Source organism: Doryrhamphus excisus, chromosome 6 (assembly GCF_030265055.1).
Source record: "Doryrhamphus excisus isolate RoL2022-K1 chromosome 6, RoL_Dexc_1.0, whole genome shotgun sequence".
Lineage (NCBI taxonomy): Eukaryota > Metazoa > Chordata > Actinopteri > Syngnathiformes > Syngnathidae > Doryrhamphus > Doryrhamphus excisus.
In genome coordinates this window covers 21427052-21454412 of record NC_080471.1, presented here as the reverse complement: position 1 = coordinate 21454412, position 27361 = coordinate 21427052, and the positions used below count along the sequence as shown (strand labels likewise).

The 27361-nt window shown below is 38.0% G+C and overlaps 1 protein-coding gene across 3 annotated transcripts; it reads right to left on the bottom strand.

The window, feature by feature from the left end:
- Window positions 1-3411: 3411 nt before the first annotated feature.
- Window positions 3412-27051, bottom strand: man2a2 (mannosidase, alpha, class 2A, member 2). 3 transcript variants are annotated; one of them, XM_058076055.1, is made up of 24 exons: window positions 26883-27051; window positions 24668-25364; window positions 24247-24504; window positions 24012-24156; window positions 22614-22785; window positions 22259-22386; window positions 21928-22101; window positions 20543-20729; window positions 19675-19852; window positions 19166-19368; window positions 16583-16765; window positions 16306-16420; window positions 16043-16113; window positions 15798-15963; window positions 12618-12854; window positions 12412-12534; window positions 12194-12308; window positions 11874-12007; window positions 11647-11788; window positions 11399-11532; window positions 9678-9755; window positions 9095-9289; window positions 7813-7926; window positions 3412-7730 (listed from the first exon to the last, which is right to left on the bottom strand). In XM_058076055.1, exons 2-24 carry the CDS (start codon window positions 24797-24799, stop codon window positions 7578-7580), a joined length of 3537 nt encoding a protein of 1178 aa, XP_057932038.1. In that variant the 5' UTR covers window positions 24800-25364; window positions 26883-27051; the 3' UTR covers window positions 3412-7577. The 3 variants fall into 3 exon arrangements, with proteins under 3 accessions (XP_057932038.1, XP_057932040.1, XP_057932041.1); XM_058076057.1 differs by having other exon boundaries at window positions 24247-24483; XM_058076058.1 differs by lacking the exon at window positions 9678-9755.
- Between the last annotated feature and the right edge of the window lie 310 nt (window positions 27052-27361).

Sequence of the window (27361 nt, the reverse complement as noted above, 5' to 3'; positions counted from 1 at the left end):
AATTTGGGGATTTTTGGAAAATTATGTTGGAAAAAAGTTACTATATTATGAGAATAAAGTCAAAATATTTTGCAAAATAAAGTCATAATAGTGGGGGGGAAAATATATGAACATGAGATATATAAAAATAATGATGAGGAAAGGAGCGGAAAATAAAATTTTGAGAATTTAAAACAGCAAAAATGTAAAATCAAGCTCAAGACATTAAAGTCATAAAAGAAAAAGTTCTAATCTTATGAAGGAACAAATTTATTTAATTGAAGAATAAAGTCGGAATATTATTTTTTTGAAATTTGGGGATTTTTGAAAAATTATGTTGGAAAAAAGAGTTACTATATTATGAGAATAAAGTCATAATATTACAAGAACAAAGTCAAAATAGTGGGGGGAAAATATATGAACATGAGATATATAAAAATGATGATGAGGAAAGGAGCACAAAATAAAATTTTGAGAATTTAAAATAGCAAAAATTTAAAATTGAGCTCAAGACATTAAAGTCATGACAGAAAAAGTTCTAATCTTATGAGGAAAAAAAATATTTAAGAATAAATTTGGAATATTATTTTTGTGAAATTTGGGGATTTTTGGAAAATTAGGTTGTAAAAAAGTTACTATATTATGAGAATAAAGTCAACATATTTTGCAAAATAAAGTCATAATATTACAAGAACAAAGTCAAAATAGTGTGGGGGGGATATATCAACATGAGATATATAAAAATGATAATCTTATGAGGAAAAAATTAAATTAAAAGAATAAAGTCAGAATATTATTTTTGTGAAATTTGTGGATTTTTGGAAAATGATGTTGGAAAAAAAAGTTACTATATTATGACAATAAAGTCAAAATATTTTGCAAAATAAAGTCATAATATTACAAAGTCAAAATAATGTGAAAAATAAATGTATGATATTATAAGAAGAAAGCTGATTTTTTGGTTATGTGTTGGTTTAAAAATGTAAAATATCAAAGTCATATCACAGCATGCGGCCCTCGATAGAAAATATTTGGACACTGCTGATCCATACGATGTCGTTCCTGACGGGAAGCCTCCGTTGGATATCAGAAATGTAAATGTGTGCCTCAAAGTCTCTCATGGATTTGCAAGAGCCTGAAATCTCCATATTCATATATCCATCTGCCAAAGCCCTGGCTAAAGAAATATTACGATTTCTCCAAAGCAACACCGAGCCCGCATATCATGGCGGCGAGTTGAATGAGAAATGAAGGCAGTCGTTGAAGACAGCTGGTGGCGGCAGCAGCCTGAGGAGAGACACAAAGTCTTCACAAGCATCCTCCGCCCTGGAGCTTCCATCACAGATTCCTCACAAGGCTTCAGGCTTCCCTTCGCTTCCCTCCGCCGCCACACCCCAACGCTCCTTTCTTGTTAGCGCAACAAAAAGCACCTCTTTTCAAGCCAGGATACGCTCACTTAGTTCCACTTCAGGAAAATGGTGCATCCATATACTAAGCAGGATGGGTCTCTTCGCTTCTGTTTATTTATTATGATGCAGCATTATGGCCGCATTGGGAAAAAAATGGAGATTTTGAGAATAAAGTGGAAAATATAGGAAGAGAAATGTAGCAAATTTGCAACAATGGAAAGGAAAAAAGTTGTAAATTTACAAGAGTCAGTTTATGAGAAAAAATGTTTACATTCGAAAAAAACATTTTTTGCTAAATTTACGAGAAATTTTTTGCCAACTTCACTCTCATAAATGTACATGAAAAAATAAGTAGTAATATTATCTTTCCCCGAAGCCATAGGTCACATAGCTGTCTCAGACGGAGTACTAAAATAATCTGAGATTTTGATAATAAATTTGTGAATTTATGCGTATAAAGTTGTATTTTTTTGAGAAAAAAAAATTGAAATTTTTTAGAATAAAGTCATGCATTTATGAGAAAATAAGTCGTAATATTACCTTTGCCCGAAGCCATAGGTCACATAGCTGTCTCAGACGGAGTACTAAAATAATCTGAGATTTTGATAATAAATTTGTGAATTTATGCGTATAAAGTTGTATTTTTTTGAGAAAAAAAAATGAAATTTTTTAGAATAAAGTCATGCATTTATGAGAAAATAAGTTGTAATATTACCTTTGCCCGAAGCCATAGGTCACATAGCTGTCTCAGACGGAGTACTAAAATAATCTGAGATTTTGAGAATAAATTTGTAAATTTATGCGTATAAAGTTGTAATTTTTTGAGAATTTTTTTTTAAATTTTTTTAGAATAAAGTCATGCATTTATGAGAAAATAAGTCATAATATTACCTTTGCGCGAAGCCATAGCTCACATAGCTGTCTCAGACAGAACATTAAAATAATCTGAGATTTTGGGAATAAATTTGAACATTTATGCGCATAAAGTTGTAAAATTTTGAGAAAAAAGTTTTGACATTTTTGACAATAAAGTCGTACATTTATGAGAAAATAAGTCGTAATATTACGTTTGCCTGAAATCTTAGGTCACATAACTGTCTCAGACGGAATATTAAAAACAATCTGAGGTTTTGAGAATAAATTTGTAAATTTATGCGTGTAAAGTTGTACATTTTTGAGGAAAAAAAGTTTAGAAATTTATGAAAATAAAGTCGTACATTTATGAGAAAATAAGTAGTAATATTATGTTTGCCCAAAGCCATAGGTCACATAACTGTCTCAGACAGAGTTCTAAAATAATATGAGATTTTGAGACTAAAGTTGTAAATTTATGCATATAAAGTTGTCAATTTTTGAGAAAAAAAGTTTTGAAATTTTTGAGAATAAAGTCGTACATTTATGAGAAAATAAGTCATAATGTTACCTTTGCCCAAAGCCATAGGTCACATAGCTGTCTCAGACGGAATATTAAAATAATCTGAGATTTAGAGAATAAAGTTGTAAATTTAGGCAAATAAAGTTGTAAAATTTTGAGAAAAAAAAGTTTAGAAATTTATGAGAATAAATTTGTACAGTTATGAGAAAATAAGTCATGTTACCTTTGCCCGAAGCCATAGGTCACATAGCTATCTCAGACAGAATATTAAAATAATACGATTTTGAGAATAAAGTTGTAAATTTATGCGTATAAAGTTGTACATTTTTTGAAAAAAAAGTTTTGAAATTTATGAGAATAAAGTCGTATATTTATGAGAAAATAAGTGGTAATATTACCTTTGCCCAAGGCCTATGCTCTATTTTGACGACATGACGATAATATTGATACTGTGTTGTAAATTGACTACGTTATTCTCATAATATTATGGCTTTTTTCCCCCCTCACACATTTCAAAAATTTTTTGAAAAATTTTTTTGAGACCTGGAAATTAATGTAGTATTATAGGATTTGCATATTTTCACCAAAAGTCACATTTTATTTGAAAATGATGAAAATACTTCAGCACCAATGATGAGTAACGTCATCTTTATTCTCTTCCTGTGCATTTTTACAAACAGAATACATCTCTCTTCCATTTATGACCTCTGGACAAACATCTCTACAGCATGTTTTTTTTTTTTTTGAAGGACAGATTTCCACAGAAAGGAGACCCACGGTGAAAGCGCTGATGGAAATGGTGGAACGGAAGCACGGGGAAGTGCAAGTGAACGCGGCCTCATTGAAATGTTAATGGAAGCCAGAGCAGAACATTTTGATATGTGACAGGACCTCCTGAGGGAAATGAGCAATTTTACCAGTTAAGTAATGCACAGTGACAAAAAAAAAAAAATACAAAAAAAATTGACAGTGTCCACAGCGCCATTGAAGGCATCATGCGGTGTGCAGAAACAGCCTCGGGACGAGCAGCAGCTCCGTGGAGATGCAATTGAGTTGTGTTCGAAACCCAGTTTGGGTTATAATCAGGGTCCTTTTTTGGGGGGGGGCGGAGTCATTCCACTCACATTAGCTAGTTATGCTGACATTACGACTCCGCTACTAAACCCACCGCTTTTCCACTCCAGGCTACTAAGTCCCACTACTTTGGGTGTGGAAATGTGCCTTACATTGACAAATCACATTCAAATCAAAGAAAAGCATCCATTTTTAACAGAAATAAAACATCCCTGGACGCAGGTTCTTGCGTCCAAATCGAGATTTACTGGAATGTTACTGGTGTAGCATTGGAATCATTTAATCTCATTGCAAGGGGAATCTCTCCGGGGCGACTTGGTCCGTGATTTGGAGACAGGAACCCCAGGCAACCTCAGTGGAGACTACCGGAGGCGTTTTTACAGGCGACACACAAGGCTAGCATCGCGAATTCTCCCTGACATATTCTACTATGCAAATATATACCAAGATTGTGGCCACATTGGAAAAAAAAATAATAAAAGACAAGATTTTGAGAATCATATCAGAAATTGAAGAGGAAAAAGTCGGAAATCTGAGAAAAAAAGGCGTAAATTTACTAGAGCTAGCGGTAAATTTATGAGAAAATGTCGTACATTTGTGAGAAAAAAGGCGTAAATTAAAAAAACATGAGAATAAAGTCAAATTTACGAGAAGTCGTAAATTTACTACGTCCAAATTGATGACATTCTCGTGTTCTCGCAATGTTACGACAATAAAGGCATACGTTTAGTCGTAAATTTACGACTTCTCGTAAATTTGACTTTAATCTCAGGACAGATGAGAGGAAAAAAGGCATACATTTTTAAAACATGAGAATAAAGTCAAATTTACGAGAAGTCGTAAATGAAAAGTCGTAAATTTACGACTTTCTCATTCTCGCAATGTTACGACAATAAAGGTATACATTTAGAAGTCGTACATTTACGACTTCTCGTAAATTTGACTTTATTCTCAAGATAGCATAAATTTTTAAAACATGAGAATAAAGTCAAATTTACGAGAAGTCGTAAATGAAAAGTTGTCCATGTACGACTTCTAAATTTACGACAATAAAGGCATTAATTTAGAAGTCGGAAATTTACGACTTCTCGTAAATTTGACTTTATTCTCAAGAAAAACATGAGAATAAAGTCAAATTTACGAGAAGTCGTAAATGAAAAGTTGTACATGTACGACTTCTAAATTTATGACTTTCTCATATTGTCGTAATGTTACGAGAATAAAGGAATAAATTTAGATGACTTCTCGTGAATTTGTAATCTCGTAAATGTTTTTTAAAGTTACGTCTTTCTTCCTCACAAAAGTCGTAAATGAAAAGTCGTAAATTTACGACTTCTAAATGTATGACTTTCTCATGTTCTCGTAATGTTACGAGAATAAAGGCATACATTTCAAAGTCGTACATTTACTTTTTGACTTTTCAAAAAGTCAAATTTACGACTTCTAAATTTATGACTCTCATATTGTCGTAATGTTACAAGAATAAAGGCATAAATTTAGAAGTCATAAATTTACGACTTCTCGTAAATTTGACTTTGTTTTTTAAAGTTACACCTTTTTTCCTCACAAAAGTCGTAAATTTACGACTTCTAAATTTACGACTTTTGCATATTCTCGTAATGTTAGGAGAATAAAGGCATACATTTCGAAGTCGTAAATTGACAACTTTTCAAAAAGTCGTAAGTTTACGACTTTTCAAAAAGTCATATTTACAACTTCTAAATCTATATGACTGTCTCATATTCTCGTAATGTTACGAGAACAAAATCATAAATTTAGTTACAACTTTTCATTTACGACTTCTCGGAAATTTGACTTTATTCTCATGTTTTTGAAATGTACGTCTTTTTTCCCTCACAAGTCGTAAATGAAAAGTTGTAAATTTACGACTTTCTCATATTCTCGTAAAGTTATGAGAATAAAGGCATACATTTAGAAGTCGTAAATTTACAACTTTTCATTTACAACTTCTCGTCGATTTGACTTTTCCATATTCTCGTAATGTTACGAGAATAAAAGTCCTAAATTTAGAAGTCGTAAATTCGACGACTTCTCATCAATTTGACTTTAGTCTCATATTCTCTTAACGGTATGAAAATAAAATCGAAAATTTACGAGATAGTCACAAAGGTATTACTCTTGTAATATTACGACTTTGTTATGGTGATATATATGGCCTTGGGCATGTGGACGGGGTAAGTAAGGCGGAAGTGAGGAGGACTAGACATGCTAATCCGTTTGTGCTCAACTGCTGTTTTGCTGCCACATTATAAATAAAAGAGCTATGCTTTATTTTCCCCCTCCGACATGTATGATATGAATTTCTGCCTTTATTCTCATAAATCTACAAGTTTTTTTTGCCCCTACAAATTTTCTGCAATGTGGCCCCAATACTCGGCTTCTGGGTAAAATGTCATGTTGACCCTAAAAGACCTTTCCAGTAGAGCTGCAACTACGAATCAATTATTTTGATTTAAAAACGTTTTAAAAACCCTGATCTCAGCATCTCCGATATGTTTTTATTTCCATACTCGTCCATGAAGGCGGGCCGAGATTCCAAACTAGATATTCACACACATCAGCTTTGGAACGGATATGTTGCTTGCGGACCCAAACGTCTGCGTTTGGCTCATATTGATTGATTTGGTCCTGAGCCGGAGTCCAAACTTTTCCCATCACGGCCTGCATCCAAAAGGTTTAGAGAAGGTGAAATTAAAAGTTTGCAATTTTAGGATCATCCCAAAATTTCACCCAGAAGACCCAACCTTTCTCCCTGCAAAAACTTTTCACGAGTCGTATTTTTATTACCGTGTAAAAGCCTAAAGGCACTATTAGATTTGTTGTTTTAGTAATGACCAAGCACAATTAAACCATTCCTACTTTATGGAGGACGACTTCCTCCTAAGTACGTACAATCACCTCTACGCCGTTCAGCGGAAATTGGCTTTGCATTCTTCTGGAAATCCCTGCTGTGATTTAGAAACCGTCATTAAAACAACAAAGCTAGCGGTGACCTCAAACTTTTGCACATCGATACGTAACAGTGTCGGCCGTGCATACAATGTGGTCAACGTGTGAAAATACGCAGCCCCGCTTGACCGTGTGACGTGCCAACATGAGAATGAAGATAAATGTTCTTCAGGGAAGAGGAAGCTCCAGAGACTGATGATGATGATGATGGAGTGGAGAACCCAAACAGTGACGGTGACTACGGGGCTCTGGTACGAGTCATGATCACGTTGTCACGGCGTTGAGGAGACCACCCGTGTTTCCAAATGTCCGTGTTGCACATTCTTTGCTGCATTCAGCCCAAAAAAAAAAAAAATTATAATAATGACTTTGAATTGAAATGAAAACCAAACTGATGCATATAGAAAAATTAAAAATCAAACATAAAAAGTCCATAAAAGAAATAAAGCTTCATCAATTGCACTGTGATAATAATGATAATGATGATGATGATGATGAAACCCCGCCCCCCCCTTCCATTGGCATATTTACATTCAGTAGTTCAATTCCAGGATAGAAAACATTCTTTCTTTTCGCAGAACCCGGTCACATGATCCGTTTCCTGCCTCCCAAAACAGCAATAAGTTCCCACGCTGCAAAAAGGATAAGCGTTATCCGACTGGTCTGTGGTTCTGCATGACAAAGCCCAGAATCCCAGCCCCTCCCCGTTCTATGCCGGTCCACACCCGGCCGAGGTCCACTTCTCAATCCGAAGACAGTTATAGTGGCTCCTAGCGTAGTTTCAGCTTAAAGGCGGAGATCTCCATCGGATCTAGACTGACAGTGGAGTGGTTGGCCAATGGGGGACTGGAATACATTAAGGTCAGAGACGTAGGCTGGAGCAGCTGAACGTCCACGTTTTTAAAGAGGCTGGAGATGTTGAGCTGCATGGAGGACAACAACAAAAGGCGTGAGAACCGTCATAAAGCGGCAAATGGAAAAAAAAAAAAAAACATCTTTTCAAACCTGTCCTTGGGTGGTGGTGCAGTTGAAGCCCAAGTTGGGGGCGTCCAAGCTACAGTCAAGGCCCAAACGGTGAAGAATTAAAGCGGTGTATGGTGACGGAGCGTTGGGGTCCTGCTGTTTTAGGACGGAAACAGAAAGCAGGAAGTGCAGTGTTAGCATGAAGGTGCCATGAAGGTTGCACAATTTGGAATGTGACCATTCATTTGGAGAAATATGCTATATCCCGTTGCTATAATAATGTTGTTTGATGCTTTAGTATTGTACATATTTTACTGTATTGATATTTGTACTTTTATATAACATTGTTCTTATTTTCAGCACCACCCCTTTCCCGTCAAAGTGCTTTTGCTCTTTGTTTAGACTGCATTTTTAAATAAGAATTCGTTCTTAAATTGCTTGCCGGGGTAAATAAAGGTATAATATAAAAAATGTTTAAGATGCACAAAAAAAACAACTCTATGTGCATTTTTCTTTGGTTTTGTGTCAAATAAGAAAAATGTGATAATAACCATAGAACAACTATTGTGGTTATCAGCCATAACAGGGAGAAATATGCTATATCCCATTGCTTTAATGTTGTTTTTTTGATACTTTTGTATTGTATGTATCGTACATATTTACACTTACAAAGTGCTTTTGCTCTTTGTTCAGGCTGCATTTGTAAATAACAATTTGTTCTTAAATTGCTTAAAAAATTTTACTTGAAAAAAAGAAATTTGAAGAAAAAAAAATTCTTTAAAAAATGCTTGTAAGATGCACAAAAAACAACTCTACATGCATTTTTCTTTGGTTTTGTGTCAAATAAGAAAAATGTGATAATAACCATAGAACAACCATTGCGGTAATCAGCCATAACGGAACAAAAGTGGTACACACATCTCTGCTGTCAATATAAAATGTCAACATTTTTGCATAAATTAAGCACCCATAACATTTGAGAAGCGACACGGCGGTCAAGTGGTTAGCGCGTAGACCTCACAGCTAGGAGACCAGGGTTCAATTCCACCCTCGGCCATCTCTGTGTGGAGTTTGCATGTTCTCTCCGTGCATGCGTGGGTATTCCAGGTTTCCTCCCACATTCCAAAAACATGCTAGGTTAATTGGCGACTCCAAATTGTCCATAGGTATGAATGTGAGTGTGAATGGTTGTTTGTCTATATGTGCCCTGTGATTGGCTGGCCACCAGTCCAGGGTGTACCCCGACTCTTGCCCGAAGACAGCTGGTATAGGAAAAGCGGTAGGAAATGAATGAATGAATAGCGATACTTTAGCATTTCGTTACCTGGGTTTGGATGCTGCGCAGGTTGAGCAGGTGGAAGTCGCAGGGAAGTGTGGCCTTGAGCGGTGCGAATGTTTGTAGAGGAGGGATGCCACGCCTTTTGGGCAGGACGGGTAGCGCCAGAACATTGTGATTCAGGATGGCGTTGGTCATGTGACTGAGCACAGAGGGGAAGCTCGTCGTGTCGCTGTCTGTCATCTGAGGAGGAGGATGGTAATTAGCGTGATTGACAGTAACGTCAAGCTTGTACATTTCCACAAACTAATGCACTTACAGCACGGAACTATCAATACACACTGGGATTGGTCTACATATTAATGACAAAGTACAGCAATAGATCGCTCCAGACGCCATGTTTTACTCCAACAAAAGGATCTTTGGCAGACACTTTATCCGAAAGAATCATGAGCGGGTTCTGGAACGCTACACACTAAAACAGCAATCAATGTCCTCCACTCACATTTGTTTGATCAATTCTACCATTTGTAATTTTTTCGACTCAGAGGAGCTACGTGATAACGAACAAAAACTGAGCTACAGCAGACTGTCGGTATGAGCATCATCGCTGTTACCATGACGACATTACCTCTTGAACTCTGTCACTCAAGATTTTGGAGAGGAGAGAGTGAAACAAGGAGGAGAATTTGGCAAAGAAGCCATCAGGCTGAAGGCAACAGAAGGGGAGAGATGAAAAACAAACACTTGAAATGAGGACGCATGAAAAAATATGATGAGGCGTTTATGAAGAGCAGAATGAAGGAAGCAGCTTGCATAAATACACTATATGGACAGAAGTCTTTGCCCCCACACCTTGTCAATGTAGGAGAAACGCATCTGATTGTTATGATACGCTGGAACAATACATGTACCGCAATACCAAGCGGCTTAGTTTCTTCTTATATACAACATATACTTACTGGTCACGCCTGTTACAATGTAGTGATATGTACTCACACACTCTATATGTACTCTGCACACTACTGCCACCTGCTGGTCATATTTAACTCTAATTCCAGAAGAAAAGGAACAATCTGCTGCAAATTTGCCCTATGTTGTGCCATCATGAATACATTGTATATGTTAGGGCAGGGGTCTCAAACTCAATTTACTTGGGGGCCACTGGAGCTAGGGTCTGGGTGAGACTGGGCCGCATCAGGTTTTCCAAAAAAAACACATTTCTTAAAAACAAAAAAAATTAAAAAATTTCGCTTTGGTTCCAATTTTCTACAATAAAAGCTCTTATAAAACATTCCACTCTTCTCAAATATATTACCTTTTATTTTTCTACACAAAATAAGATGAAAAATAAACAAATCAAGAATAAAGAAAATCAATCAGTAATAAATAAATAAATATAATAATAATAAAACGGCAAATAATAAAAACTCAAGAAACCACATATAGTTGGTGGGTAGACAAATTATTTTTTTTCAGATTAAAATGAACAAAGCATTATTAGAGCCCTGTAGACATGACCAAACACGACTATAGTCCCATTTATACTCTTTTTATTTACAACATGTTGCGCAACTGCAGGGTCTTGAGACACATGCTAACTCGCAAACGAGAGAGCTAGCGACCTAAACGGTAGCCTTCAAGTTATTTCTTTTAAACTTAAATAGCCAAAAACTTACCACTTCCACACGGATAGGGAGGATAACTATTAACAGTTATTTAACCTTTAACATGAACATTAATCAAACGTAATAATTTTTTCTGGGTACATGATACCATATATCAAACTTGCGCGGGCCGCACTAACATTAAACTTTCGGGGGCCTCGAACGCTTTTTAGACCCCTGTGTTAGGGTAAAAACAACTTAATAGAAACCATGGTGTTAAATGTAAACGTCACATGACTGCAGTGATGCAACTATCCTCATACTAAATTTGGACTTGCTGGTTATAAGATATACTGTTAGGTGGAAATTGTATGCTATTCCTCTTAAATATTATCAACCTAACCTGACGGGCTCCTGGAAGTAGTTGAGGTGTGAATCGACTGGAGTTGATTTGATAAAGCGTTCTCCACCATCTTCTCAAGTTCAGGCTGTACAAATGAACTGGACAGTATTACAGTTAATAGTTTTTTTTTTAAGCATTAATTAAGTCATTCTCTATGCTGCCTGTCCCTCACTAGGGTGGCCGGGGTTTGCTGGAGCCTATCTCTGTTGACTTTGGGGTACACTGTTAGTCGCTTGCCATCGCAGGGCACATATAGAGAAACGATCATTCACACTCACATTCGTACCAGTGCTTTTGTCCATATAGTGTAAAGAGGAAGTCATTTCACAGCTTGTAACTGACCTTGTTGCCGGTGGACCTTCTCTCCAGGAGTAGTCGAAAACGGTTGACTGTCCTTTTGTTGTCCTTGAGGCCTTGACCCAGCCCACGATTATCATCCTGCATCAGTCGGCGGTCCAAAATCACTTCGAGTTGGCCTGGAGGTGATAATTAAAAAATGAAAAATGTACACATCCTAACCACCAGACGTAGCATGACACTGTGAGAGTGTGAACTGTGTGAAACTTAAAAAAAAAACAAAAAAAGCAGACCATTCTCTAGGCTGGTGACACCCAGGGACTGAGCTGTGTGTAGTGTCAGTCTGTGATTGCTGTCCTGGATGTACGCTTGGCTGGGCATTGGGTAGAAGTTGGCTTGCAAAGGGAGCTTCAGGTGTCGGCGACGGAGCTGCATCTAGGAGAGGAGGGAACTGTCACCTTGCCAACAAGCACATCTTATTTAGTGCAAGTGTGCCTCCGATATTTAGCCTGGGACCGACCTGGAAGCCATTGAGATCTGTGTAGAAGACATCTTCATTCTGTATGTCTGTGACTAGTCGCATGGCCAGCTCTTTATTAGATTGATCTCTGATGTCCACCGTGGTGGTGATATCCACAGACAGGCCATCCATGCCTAAACACACAAGAAGGACATAAAATGAAAAAACTCCAAACTCTACAATAAGCATGGATATGTCTTTATAATGAGGTATAAATTACACATTAATTGGACCCATTGGCCCTTGCGATGCCATAAAATAAACACAAGACAGCTGCTGCATTTGCTATTTGAACAGATTCCACAGCACGCTTTAGTTACCTGGCACGTTGTGGATGCGAACGGCCTGCTGAAAATGTTGGTAGTATGCCACCACTTCAGAGAAGAGAGGCCCCTCGACGACACGCACTGCAGGCAGTTGTTTGTGTTCGTACGGCTGAAAGAGTGAAATCACCATAGTGGGACATCGGTGCACAAACTGCAGCAGCAGCATGGCGTTGTCAGAACACACGGAAATAAAAAACATTGTGAGTCTGTACCATTGCTTTCCCATCAGGGAGGAAAAGATAAGCACCACTTTTGTCCTTGGAGATGCGAGTTCCATACATCATGAAATGCATCTGCACCTTCACTTCCTGAGGATCATCTTTCCGTTTGATACTCTGTAGAGAAAGACAGAATTAAATCAAGTGATTAAATGTTATTGTGTTTATGTAGAATAAAAGTGAGCAGATCAGACTCGAACCTCCAGAAGGCCCGTGGTGCCTGAGAAGCCGAGTGTCAAAAACTGGCTGGTAATGTAAAAGGTTTGCGGGTCAGCATGCTGAGATCGAACAGGAAGTGGGTCCAAAGTACGGGCAGGTAGTGAGTTTCCCGACAGGCGGAGGACAATGTCCGAGCGCAGTGTCATGGGCGAACTTGGAGAATCATAGAGATGGAAGACGGCTAAACCCAGCGGTGGCAGGCGCACCATGAATGTAGCCTGTGAAGAAAACAGCAGAAGGGGGGGGGGGGGGGGGGGGGGGGGGGGGGGGGGGAGTGACAATTAATGAGCGTTTACAGGTTTATTTCCTTTATGTTAAAAGCTGCACAAAGAGAGTTCGCTGCAAGGCATTTATTAAAAGCTCACATCTTTCTCTCTCAGATTGTGTTGCATAGGGAAATTCCACCCACAATGAAGACTACCAGGTACAGTATTACATTACTGGGAGGCATTTCATGACTAAATCTACTGACCCAAGCAGAAGGGTCGTCTACAAAAGAAATACTCCTATTATTATTAAACTAATTTTTAACTTCTTGCTTCACTTCTCATGCAGGTCCATTTTAAAACATTCACCCCCTAGGCAACCGCATAAATGCTGCAAACAATACCTTTAATGTTTAAATATATGTAATTCATTAAATAAATACAATATTTAAGAAGTTTGCTTTCAAGGATGTCAGCAATTTGGGTCGCCGCTTGTCACTGAAGAATGATGGAAGGGGTTGAGAACAACGCCATATCTCACTCTGTGTAAAAATCACCTCCAAGCTGTAAGTGGTTGCACAGTCTACATGATTAAAAACAATGCAATCAAAGAGTCTGGATAATAGGCATGTGTTTGACGATAGGGCTACGATGATTAATAATATTGCGCAGGGGTGTTTGGTGAGATTAAAAGAAAAAAAAATGTGTGCTAGCTTGTAGATAAACATCAAAAACTGCAAGCTCTGGAACAATCATTATATTTCATCTTTCAACGCTACATTTGTTGAGGAAGCACTTTATAGTTTCAAGTTAAGTATCAAATGGAACAAACAAAGTGTGGAAAAGGGGAGGGCAAACTGTGTCCCACGGGCCACATCAGGCCCGCCAAGCATTATAATCCTGCCCAAATTTAAATTCCAAATGACTTTTTTTTTTAAACCTTTACCTTGGAAAATGTAGCTAGCAACATACTGCTAGTGATAAGTCAGATGCTTGTACAAAAAAAGCCATTCAAACAATAAAACACATCAATACACTTGACGCACAAAGTATCCGACCTACTGCACCATGTGGACATACAAACAAATATCTACATGCAATAACCATGCCCCCCCCCAAAAAAAACACCCATACATATCCGCCGCAAGGTATGCTGGGTAGCTTTCTCCCAACATTGTTGCATTTATGCTAGATTGCAAAACATGTTGACTAGGTCATCAGAGAAGTTAAGATACTCTCGGTATCCATATTGTTGGTGCAGCTGGACTACCTAGCATGCCTTGTGGGCATTAGAAAATAACCTGCCCCGATTAAAGTAGTTTAAGCATTTAAAAAAACACTCAAACAGACTACGTTTTAAGGCAAGTTACTTGTTTTTTTTTTCTTATATAAGCCATGAGTCCCTGTGGTGTTGAGAGGAAGAAAGAGAGGAAGGAAGGAAGAATGAAAGGTCATTTCAAGCTGAGATTTCAGCATTCCTCCTATTAAAAAGGACAAGTCGACCACCTTCTCTTCCTTTTCTGTCGCAGCAGCAAATAAATACACAATTGCTCTTGAAGAAGAAGGCGCGCAAAGAGCAAAGTGTTGCCATGCTGGAAGTCAAATGCAAACCTTCTAGTTCAGTATCATGGTAGACGTGTGCTTGATACACTGCCCCTTGCTGTTTTTGGAGCAGACGGTGAGTATAAAGACACATTGGAACCGCAATATGGCGTGGGATGACTGTATATATTATGGTAGCGTTTTCAACCCAGGCACTTTAGCCGGTTGTGATGCTAACTACTGCCACCTGCTGTTCAAATTAAACTCAAACGCAACTGAATTTTGAATGTTGACTCATGTCCCCCATTCCCCTGTTCTGGTCATTTATACCACAGTATCACCAGAAATGATTCAACATGTATAATGTTTACTCATGTCAAAACTAATTTTGCCTTCAAGTCTTCCCACTGTGACTCTATAAATGTAGGCCAATCTATATACTACAGCATATAATGCAATTTAAATAAATATTTGTCAGAGTTGCTCAGTACTCAAAAAAATTGATTGATGTGTGCGTCAGCTATTAAGCTTCTTGTAATGTATTCCTCCCATTGAGGGATAGCCTCAGGAGGAACACGCCTGTTCCATTTGCAACGTTAGGATTTGGTTTCACATTCCGCTCATTTCATTTAACACACAGCAGGCAGTGGCGCTGCAAGACAGTGGGTCACAGTTAGCACTCAGAGGGGGAATGTATCAAGAAGGAGGCGGTCTAAAACATACATGATTTAACCCTCTGGTTTTTGTGCTACATTTACATACTGAAATATATTTACTCATACGGTATGTGTTGCATAATGCAGTATTTTGCATGTTTCTGTGCAAATTTATATTCCGCTGAATTTGAGTATTTCAGACACAAGCCATTTGTATTGTCAAGCATTACGCATAAATTATGTCAAGACCGGTGTTCCAAGCAACTTTTAATTAGTGAAAGGTATAGAGAATGTATTTTACATGCAAGAGCAGATGGTATTTGCAGTTGTTGTCCAGAGGCTATTATTGTTTTATACAGTGTTTGGCACCACTGATAATTAAAGATTTTCCTTTATAAAATCACTGGTTGTTTGGATCAGCAATTTCAGTTAAATATATCACATAGATATTTGGGCACCCCAACAAAAAAAATGACATCCATATTAAGTAGATCCTCCTTTAGCAGAAATAAACGCTTCCTATAGATTCCAATGAGGTCTAAATTCTGGTTGAAGGTATTTTTGACCATTCGTCTTTACAAAAAAAAAACCCATTTGAGTCACGTTTGATGGTTTCCAGGGATGGACAACCCGCTTTAAATTGCACAACAGATTTTCAATAATATTTAGGTCTGGGGACTGAGATGGAAAATTCTAGAACGTTGTACTTGCTTCTCTGCAAGTATTATTATAAAAATTATAAAAATGTATTACTCACCTCAAACACCTCTGCACTCATCTGACTCGCCGAGCTCCACTGAGCATTCAACTGCACAGGGAGAGTCTGTCCGTCTTCCGTGAGAACCCTCACCTTGACGGTGTTAACCAACACGGTCACGGCACACAGACGCTCCTGCTCCAATGGATTGAACAGCACCAGGTATCTAACAAAGACAAATACGTACTCGGTGGGATGGAGGAGCTGTGGGGAAGGTGTGATAGTAGGAGTGATGCAGGTCCTACCTCGGCCCTGCTGCGTCCAGCTCAATTAAAGTGCGCTCGGGTAAAGAGTCTTGAGTGGCACGTCGATCATCCTAAAAAATAAAATAACCTTAACTGACCTGCACTGATCACTAGTTAGCCACATCATTGATAGAGATAGATAACCATTCAAATGTATGTGTTTGGACTGGTGGGGGAAGCTGGAATACCCAGAAATAAAACCCACATCCAAACAATGATCAGTAATATGCAAAAGGTTTCAAACAGTGTCACGGGTTCCTTACAGTCTCCAAGAAAGGCTCCGTCTGGTAGAAGCGATAAAACTCTTTGTTCTTCATGACCAGGAAATGAGCGGCATTGATAATTACCCTCTTCAGGCCGATGAGTGAACGCAGCAATCTATGGAGGACACGAGACAATCAGTGTCTCAGCCGGCAGTCACGGCAGATTGCTTGTTATTTTACTCCAGTTTATCAAACTGGCAAGTTTCTGCCGCACATACGGGAGATGAAATGACTCCTTTGTAGTCATTGTCATTTCATCCTCACACACATCCTTTACCTGCTTCCGTAGTCAATGACAACATTCTCCTTCGCAGTGCCAGTGATGGCATCGTGATGCTGGAAGAGGCCCACAGAACGCCTGGCGTCCACAAGCAGAGCGTAATCCGAGACTGGGTAGCGTCCCTCCATGCCCATGTGTCGAGCATTGGCAACCGCCAAGCTATAAAGGATCTCCGCACCCCTAAAACATGAATAACACTCATGAGCATCTGTGTGACAAAGATTTATACCAATACTCAGGCTAAAACAGCACATTATTACTTTCTGAAAGCAGTGCTAAACCGAGCTCCAACTGCTTTTGCCGTCTCTACCACTTGGTAGAAGTATGCAAAGTTAAAGAAATCCACTAGATGGCACTGTGGCTGCAAATGGTTGGTCAATCCACCACAACTGAGGAGAGACTAGACCATGGGTGGGCAAACTACGGCCCCGGGGCGACATCCGGCCCGCCAAGTGTTTGAATACGGCCCGCCCAATCTTTCAAAAGTATTTAATTTAAACTCAACATACAACCTGGCATCATGGCCTGAGCCAACCTTTTGATGGTTGTATCAATTTCGTTGTTTGACATGGTCTGTTGTTTACAAAGTGCTCCTGAAAAAAGAGACACAAGCACATAATAATAATAAAAATTAAAATAATAATTATTATATTATTATTATTATAACTATTATGATTATTATATTTATTATATTAATGCTAATTATTATATTAATTATATATAATAATATTGTTATATTTGCATATTTTACATAATAATAATATAATTATTATTTTAATTTTATTTTAATTATTATAATATTTTATTATTTTTAAAATATTTAAATATAAATATAAAATAATAAATCATATTAGCAGATTGCATGACAATTTTACAGATACAATAATACCAGGTGGACTGTTACGTGTAAAATATATAGTCTGCCCCCCCCCGGAAATTTTGTTATATCAATGCGGCCCGCGAGTCAAAAAGTTTGCCCACCCCTGGACTAGACAGATAGACACCCGTGCCACCAAAACCGCAACCAGATATCCGCTATAATATCTTGGGATACTGGTCTTTTCCTGTGTTTTAACTCAAACTGGGAATGCTTTGTAGTAGGGATGTTCTGATCAGCCGATACTGGTACAAATACCACTACCGATACCATACATGCAGTGTAAATGTACTACTGGCTATATTAGGGGTCACCAAGGTTTTTTCTTGTGATGGCTACTTTTAAAAATGAAAGCTACTCATTTTTATTTTCATAGCTTATTTCAATCCAAACTAGTCTTTACATTATTAATTGAAAACCTGAATGAAAAAGCAGGTATCCTTTGCCTGCTGAGGCACAGATAGTGTTTGCATGCTCCCAAATCCGCACTGAGGCAGTACTCTACCCCAAATTTAGCCTCACACACGCAAGTACAGCGGGTTGGGACTGGGGTTTTATAGCCGCTACCTGACTCACCACACCCTGCCAAGTGTCCGGGCCCCAAATGCAACATCAATCTAAAGCTTTTTAAAGCGCCACCCCAGTGAGACATTTTTGAGGCACATTTTGCAGGGTGTAAAACTTATATCACTCTCACAAAAGATAGGAAGTCCCACACAGGGCAGATATGTTTGCTCTGAATGCGGTAGCGGGGGGCGGAGCTGATCGGTGGATGGGATCAGTGTTTTAAAGCAAGTATGGGCCGATACTGATCTGTGGCTGATTGATCGAAGCACCCCTACTTTGGAGCATAGCACCAAAAATCTAATGCTCACAATGCATTTGTGCTGTTGTTTTGCTTGGTGAGGCAGTTAAAGGGTTAAACCACATAAAATAATACTGCAAACTGGATTTTCCTGCCCTAGGACTAGGGCAGGGGTGGGAAAACTACGGCCAGGGGGCCACATTCGGCCCGCCAAGTGTTTGAATACGGCCCGTCCGTTCTTTCCAAAGTATTTCATTTAAACTCAACATACGAACTGGCATCATGGCTTGAGCCAACCTTTTGATGGTTTTATCAATTTTGTTATTTGATGTAGTCTGTTGTTTACAAAGTGCTCCTGAAAAAAGGGACACAAGCATAATGATGATAATAATAATAATAAATTTTAAAATATTTAAATATAAAATATTTCAATATAAAATATTTCAATAAAAATATTTAAATATAAATATAAAATAATAAATAATAGCAGATTGCATGACACAGATACAATAATACCAGGTGGACTGTTACGTGTAAAATATATAGTCTGCCCCCCCCCCGTTTTGTTAAATCAATGCGGCCCGCGAGTCAAAAAGTTTGCCCACCCCTGGACTAGGCTAACTAAGAGTGCATAGAAAAGTGCTTTAAAGTAATATATGCTATTACATTGGAAAGGTGCATCACTAACAGAAGCAACTACTTAATTGATTACTTAACATTGAATCAGGGTCAAATTATCTATGTAGGTAATCATATGTAGGGTATGTATGTCTATCTAGCTGAAGAAAAATGCGTGCCATGCCTCCAGGTTGTAGTGCAAATAAAGAGCTAAAAGGTTTCTGTTGGATAACCGACTCCCACACAGCACATGTAGCAGTCATGAAGGAAGCTGCCCCACCTGAGGTGTGACTCAATCACACGGTCAAAGCTCTTATAAAAAGGGCGGGATGTAAAATAGCCGGTCCAGTAGTGGTCTTCACGGTCGGCATAGGCAAAGAAATCTCCACTGAGTACTGGATAGTCTGCGGGTCGTGATCCAGGGGCCACTGAATATGATTTGTAGAGAGCACTGAAGTAGTCTGTCAGAGTTCCAAACTGAGCCTGGAGGAAAAGGGTAGACACAAAGGAGTGGAAAGTTAAAGCAAAAAGACAGTACATTAAACGTATGCAGAAGAGAGCAAAACGGCCATTAATATGCATGACTTTCTCCTCACAGAGGACAGAACTAAACACAAGGTGTGATAAATTCTTCGCTCCCTCAGTGAACTTAAAGCCTCCTGTATAATTCATAATCATCAAAAAAAAAGATTGCACAGTCAAATATTGGGCTAACCACAAGCTGGGAATGAAAATAGGAATATATATTTTGGAGATGTGTCGGAGATAGTTGACAAATTAAATTCTCACCTTGACATGCATCTCAGGGTGAGAATTCATATAGTCAAAGAGCTTTTGGTAGTTGATGTACTGCTGGTCCCACTCCAAGGCCTTGTCGTAGCGGAAGTCATCCCCTAGCGGGATAAGCAGCACCTTGCTACGATAAAGTTTGGACTTCTTACGGTATTGATCAAGGATCAACTGTGCCCTGCAATTGGAGAAAACAAATTGAAGCGGTCTTATAAGAAATTACAGCGACCTTGAAAGAGCAGTATAAACTAGGTGATACTTAAAAATAAAAAAATAAGCAGCACATGACTGTGTGTGTATTCATCAAAAAGTACAACAATTCTTATGACAATTATGAATATGAATGATATAACTATGACAAACATTACATGGTGCTAGGTGTTTACACAAAGTAAATCATTGGTAAATTTAGTAGACAATAAAAGGTACTACTTACAATATCAATTCCTTTTTGGAAGGAATTTTGCCCATCATCTATAAAATGAACACATTTTTTCCCCTTTTGACACGGCAATATTGCACACGTTCATTGTTAGCTTGCTCTTATCAAGTAATTTTCTCACGCTAGAATGCACGGAAAAAGCATGTTTCATATAAGGATAATGAATGATGGGCAAAAAAGTGCAGTCTTCCTCTAATGCAGCCCACAACAGCTACCTATATGAAATCCAGTTTTTCCCAAAATAAAGCCAATCTTCTCGTTAGCATCTTTAGCATTTGATTTAGATATCAATGGATCGGAGATTAGAGTTTCAGACTAAAAATATATTATTCATTAAATAATATTGTTCATAACATTATCCAATATGGCAAATATTTTGTTCCTTGTTCATTAATCCGCCATGTTTTTCCAAGAGCCAAAGCTTACCTCTCCGCTACATTTGCCTCCACCACAGTCTTGGGTGGGATTTTCCAAGGACAGTTGATCCGTCCTCCTGGTAGCCTCTTGAAGTCAAACTGGCAGCAGATCTTTGGGTCGGGCCCGCAGGTGTGAGGTACGTCATAGCTGTAGAAGGGCATCATGTGGCAAAAGATGTCTGAACTGGATCCTTTGTCTATAAAATATAGCACATATTAAAATATGAGCTAGGGCAGAAGTGGACCTCCCAAGTCAGAGGAAAAAAGTAACAGTTTAAGAGGATTTAGGAAAGCTTTTAACTATCAGGGTGAATACTGGGTGATGGCAGTCAACTCCATAGGGGTGTAAAGATTCATCAATTTTTTTGTTATATATATATATATTCTTTTTTTTTAATGATTAATTTTTTAATTAAAAAATGAAAAAATACAAATTTTTTTAAAAAGTACACAACTGCAACTGTAAAGATTCATCGATATTTTTTATTTTATATATATATATATAATTTTATAATTATTAACTTTTTAATTTAAAAAAATGAAAAAAATAAAAATTTAATTTTTTTTTAAAAAAGAACACAACTGCAACTGTAAAGATTCATCGATTTTTATTTTTTTATTATACATATATATATTTCTTTTATAATTTTTTAATGATTCATTTAATTAAAAAATGAAAAAAATTTTAAAAAGAACACAACTGCAACTGTAAAGATTCATCGATTTTTTATTATATATATTTTTTTATAATTATTAATTTTGTTATTAAAAAATTTTAAAAAATAAATATTTAAAAATTAAAAATAAAAGAACAGAACTGCAACTGTAAAGATTCATCAATATTTTTATTATATATATATACAATTTTTATAATTATTATTTTTGTAATTAAAAAAATGAAAGAAATAAAAAAATTAAAAAAATAAAAAAGAACACAACTGCAACTGTAAAGATTCATTTGTATGTAGATTCAATGTAGATTCATTGTAAAGATTTTTATTTTTTTTATTATATATATATATATATATATATATATATATTTATAATTATTAATTATTTTATTAAAAAATGAAAAAAATAAAAATTTCAAAACACACAAAAAAAACTGCAAGACACACACAAGCTTAAGAAAAGAAAAAAAAAAGATTCATCGATTTATATTCCTGATCCAACTCCATCTGCATCGAGCAAAGTTTCCATTCATGATGACATATTTGGATCATTTTACAATTTAAAAAAGGCAATCAATTGAATCGATACTCGGAAATAAAGCATTGAATTTAATGTTTTATATGGATGTGCGGGTTATGTGAGCCTTTTCATCATTTTGTTTCTTTAAAACTTCTACTAGTAAATAACCTCTTGCAACAGGTTAGCAGACTGTGCTTCACTTACCCCAGTTCTGCCGCCACATAAACTCCAGACTTCGAGTGGCGGCAAAATGCTTTTTGATCGAATAGTGGACCCTCTGGATGAGCATGCTGGTCAGGTTGGCCTTCTTCAGCACGTAGGCCATAGTAGAGCTGTGACCAAAAGGATCTATCGCCCACCCACTGTGTGGCGTTATGCCTATGATAGAAAGGGATAAAGTATTTTAGGATTACAATACCATTATTGTCAGTTCAGGCAGTGAATAGGTGTTACTAAACTATGAATGTGGTCTTACAATTCCTGAAAGTGAATTAGTGATTAAATCAATAAGGATCATGCCTGATCTATTGGGTACCTATGTTTCTTTCAAGCCACTGGTGTCCTTCAATGAGCTGGTCAATCATGGCGAAGTAGTGAACATTAGCTTCATCGGTCATCACCCAGCCTCCTGTCACAATCTCAAGCTGTCCTCCAAGGATCAGTCTGTTGTCAAAGAGGATTAAGAAAGGAAGGCGAGAATAATCCCGCCCTAAATTGCAAGAATGACATTATCCGGAGATAACACACTATTTTCAGAGCGTCCACAATCTGCCACCGTGTATAAAAAAAAAAAACACGAATAAGTCACAGAGCACACAACATTATTGGCTTCTTCTGAGGTTTGGCTGACAGGATTGAAAGATTGGGCGCTTCACTGAACTGTGACTTACTTGCGTGCAGCCTCCTGCTTTTGTGCATCCGCGCTCTCCCACCACTTTGAGAAAAAGGAAATCTCGGACCAGATGAACTTCCTGCGAGGATCCTCAGCCAGCTTCACCACCATGTTGTTTAAAATTTGCTGCGTCTGGTCTGTGAAGTACTTGTCGAAAGTCTTAACCCAACCTGAAAAGAATAGTTGGTGTCAGATGCCCACACCGATTTACTAACAACACAAAAAAAGCAGTTATGAGACTCAACACCGAGGAGGGGGAAAAAAATGGAGCAAATAATAAGAAATAAGGCTAATGTTTTATTTATAGATTTATAGGCGAGTGCCAGAAAGTTATTTGGCGGTGTCAGGTTTTCTTTGCGTTCGGAATTCAAGAGATTGCAAAGATGCATGGTTTATAAATATCCTGTTTCACATTTTTAGTCATAATAATACTTTTCTAAAGGCTGCAGTTAAATTAATATAGGCCAGGGCTCTACATTAAAAACAAAAATGACTTGCATATGAGGAATCCTTAAGGTGAGAACTACTTGCCCCATGTAAAATGAAAAGACTGCCATAATGATATTTTTGTGGCATCACATGAAAATCTCAAATAAAGATGAAATGATTATCATTTCTTGTGGTTGTTTTCCTGCATAGATCATGACGTTGCATATAAGTTGTGCACCACAATGAAACATTATTGAATAGACAGTGTTTTTAATGCTCAATGGTCAAACAATAATTTGTGAAGCAAAGGTGAGGAAAAATACACAGAGAAATTGAACAGCTAGATTTTGTAGCTTGTGCAAAATCAGCACTTGGTATTGGATCTAATCGGTGGTGTTTCATTGTGACCACTTCAAATTGTCACAGCAATGTGATTCACTCACCTGTGCCATCATTTGATTTGCTGGCGCTAATAAAATACTTGTTTAGGAGGCACTGGTTCATCACTTTTTGCTGTTTTCCTTCAGAAGTTGTTGAAGAATTAGACGATGTTGGCAGGGACGCCATGATAGATGTTTTGGTAGTCAAACCATCGCTGATTGGTTGATCACGAAAAAGGTAAAATGCGGACTATCGATTGCGGACTGCGGTCTAAATAAACGATTCTGATTGGTCCATTTCAAGATTTGCAAGGATTGGTTTGCAAATTACCACCGGAATTTCGCAGTCCGTGTTTTACCAACACCCAACAAGAACCGCTTTTAAAAAAAAACTCTTGGCAGTATGGCATGCCAAAGTGCACTTGCCCGAAAGGAATATCACTGATTGGATTTGCCCCGGGCCATCGGTATATCGTTATTGTCGAGCCCTGTAGGCTGTTTGAAGCTGGTGAATTCCATGAGATAAGGTCAAGTTGGAAGCTGATGACACCTTTATAAACACCAAGTTACATTTTAACATGCATTACCTGGATCATTGTGCGAGTGTGGGATCACAAACACTTGCAGGGGTTCTTTGTCCCACTCATCAGCTTCATAGGTAATGTCAAAGCCCTGTTTCCACACTCCGCCGTCTGGATTGTCAAACTTCAGTAGGGAGTATACATCCAACATCTGAAGACAAAACAAACATCTTGCGTTACGCATAAAGTCAATACAGATAAGCGTGTTCTGCAAGTTCTGCCAAACGTGCTGAAAGCTCACCTGAACGTCTGCCTGGCTGTGAGTGCCTGCAGCGAACTGGCAGTCCTGGGGCTTCACAGCAAGAAAAGTAGGGTGGCCATCAAAGGGAAGCACCCAGGAGCCGTTGACACCCCTGAAGGGCAGGTGGCCGCTGGGAGACACTGCTCCTGTGTCTGTGAGCTCCATGACAGAGTCTTTTATGTGGCTGATGATTTGGTGGTTTTCCTCCAGGAGCTGCTCCAGCTGCTCTATCCGATTCTGCAGGACGGAAATTTGGCTCTATAACACATACAAAGAACAAGATACAGTAACAAACAGCACCAAAATGCATAGAATAAAATAACATTTTGGTTTAATGTCGGTATTAAAGCTAATTATTGCTTAAGGATGTTAAAAAAAAAAAAAAAACAACACACAATACAACCATACATGGTTATCTTACCCGTGGAAAATTTCCGCCATTTTGTCGCCTTCCAGGGTCATGCTGGACGCGGTCCAACATGAGATAGAGTGAGAATACAGCCACACAGAAGATGGCCCCACCACACACAGTCACCTGCTTTCTTAGCTTCATTCTTCTCTCCTATTATTAAGGTAACTCCAGTCTCTTAAGAACAAACCTTCTGTTGGCATAAAATTTGAAACATAATTAACGTCAATTCCAAGGGTTCAGTTCCTCATTCCTCACGGTTGTGTCCTCCAGCCGCCGTTCATGGCAGTGGCACCAAATGACGCGAATTAAAAGCCCTGGCAAGCAGTCCGTCGGCTCCAGCCAGGCCACAGCCACCGGTGGGCTCCTTCAAAGTGGCCCTTGTGCTCAATCATCCAAAACGATGAGATAGCAGGAAAAAAGACAAGACAGGAAGCTTGGTGCCCTTTGCAGCACGAGGTGACTTCCAGTGTGGCGCTGTTTGTTGGTCCAGTCCCCCGCTCCCCACAGCAGCCGATAATTTTTCAAATTTGTTTACTTTCTTCTAGTTTTATCATAGTCCAAAAAGATCCAGATCCAGGAAATCACAACGAGACAAAGTCATTCTTCCCACAGTAGTATCTTGGCAACTAATTCACTGCAGAATGAACAGGTCTTTAAGCTTGACAGCAGCGGCCACGATGAAATCGCATCTGAGGGTCTTCTTTAGCTGTTAAAATATTGAAAGATTAATACAACGAGCAACAATTTGCAATCAAACATTTCAAGTATATGTGTGACAGGGACAGTGTGGTGAAAAAAAAAAAAAGATACATTAAGAAAGCGAAAGCTGTCAGGAAGCATGGGGGTTGGGTACTTCCTCTAAGCTCAAACGGGTGTTCATGTTTTCCCCACTGTGAGTAAATCCAACGCAAGCATAAGCCGCTCACAACTCAGGGCTGCAACTATTTAAGCAGAACCAGAGAGGTGACATAGCAAGCGGATATGTTGATGTGACTTACACTGCCCAAAAACAAACATTTGCTGTCCAAGCTAAAGCATCAATAACATTATAGTGATGGCAGATTAGCAGATCTGTGGCACTGAACGAGACATGGTCTTTTAATTTGTGCTTTTGAAAACCTTTTCCCGCAGATGGGTGAAGGACAGCCCTGTGTCTCGACAGACAGCCAATGAGATCCTGCTGCTGAGCTCAGGTGTAATTTTTGGGGGTCAAAAATTACTTCCTTGCTTATACACCTAGACGATCTGACCATGTTAATTAAAGAAGAGAAACCTTTTAGCTTTAGACATCAGTATTTCAAGTTGTTTTTTTTATTACTTAAATTCCAAATGTTTTTGTCTCACTCCCTCTTCTTTGCTTTGAATATTATAGCTCTACTTTTATGAATTTTTCAACTGGTCTTAAGATTTTAATCAGGTCATAAAGTTGTAACATTGCCATGCATTGTGGTTAGTTTGGGGTGAACAGGAATACACAGCGTGTTGCTGTGTGAGGCATTTTTTTGCGTGGACTTTTTGATTATCAAAAAATTTAAAAGGCTACTCTGTTAACAGACTTTTAAAACATATGTCCACAGCCCAATTTAGTATATATTTTATAGTATGATTGTCCATGAGTCGAGCACAGCTTTTGTCTTTAAAGCAATGAGGACCAAAAGGCACAATTTTCCGGTATAATATCTGCTCTAACTTATTTAATATTTCGAGTAGAGAAGTGAATTGGGTATCAAATTAAATGTCAAGTCATGCTTTATCTGAATTAAGTACAGACTTCATTTTACAAATGTTAAAATTGTGTAACATCGCGATAGAAATGTTTAACTTGGATTACAGGAGATACATTCGACAGCAGTGCCTCAAATTTTGTAACAAATGCACATATTTGAACACTAATTTCATCAAAAGTATGCGCACCACAGTAAAATGAGCATAAAGTACATACGCGAATAGCACAATCAACCCAAAATTCACCTTTATATCGCAGTCTTAACAAGCTAGCCTTGTGACATGCAGCAGTCAGTCCGCTGGATTACAAGCATGATTGTAAGGTCACAATTTCTTTATTTATATTTAACGCTAGGTCAATATGTAATACAACATTAAGTGTTGTCTTGTTAACAATAACCTTACGTGACAAATAGCCCAAGCTAATGTTTTAGTCTTTCACCAGTACAGGCTTTGCTATGTGACATTTTCTGGACAAAATTAACAAGTCTGACGTTACCTGTCAATGGGGCAAAGATCCGTAAGCGAGTAGCCCTCCTCGCTTGTGTATGTGCGCCCCAGGCTGCATTCAGTGGACTGAAAGCTAACTGACTGTAGCAGCCAACTAGCATAGCAGCTAGCATTACAGCTAGTTAGCATCTTCGAGCTGCCGCAAAGCCTTGTGGGAGGAGCTTAACGCTGATTGGTCAATAGCTTCAGCTGCATTAAACAACCCCTTTTTGGACTATTGAATGTCTGAAAGCCACGTACACTTTTTGTCTACTAATCATTAAATGAGTTTAAAGTTTAATGCTAGCTGTCGGGCTGAAATAACAAACAGCTTTAGCATCTGAAGACTTTTGTATTGCAGTCGTTTGTATCATTACGAATGCGACAGGAACCTGAGGTCAAATGCTTGCGAAATTCTGGAATGTAAACAACATTTGAAACTTTGAAATACTATTCTAAATTAATGAATATTTTTAAATTAATTTCACA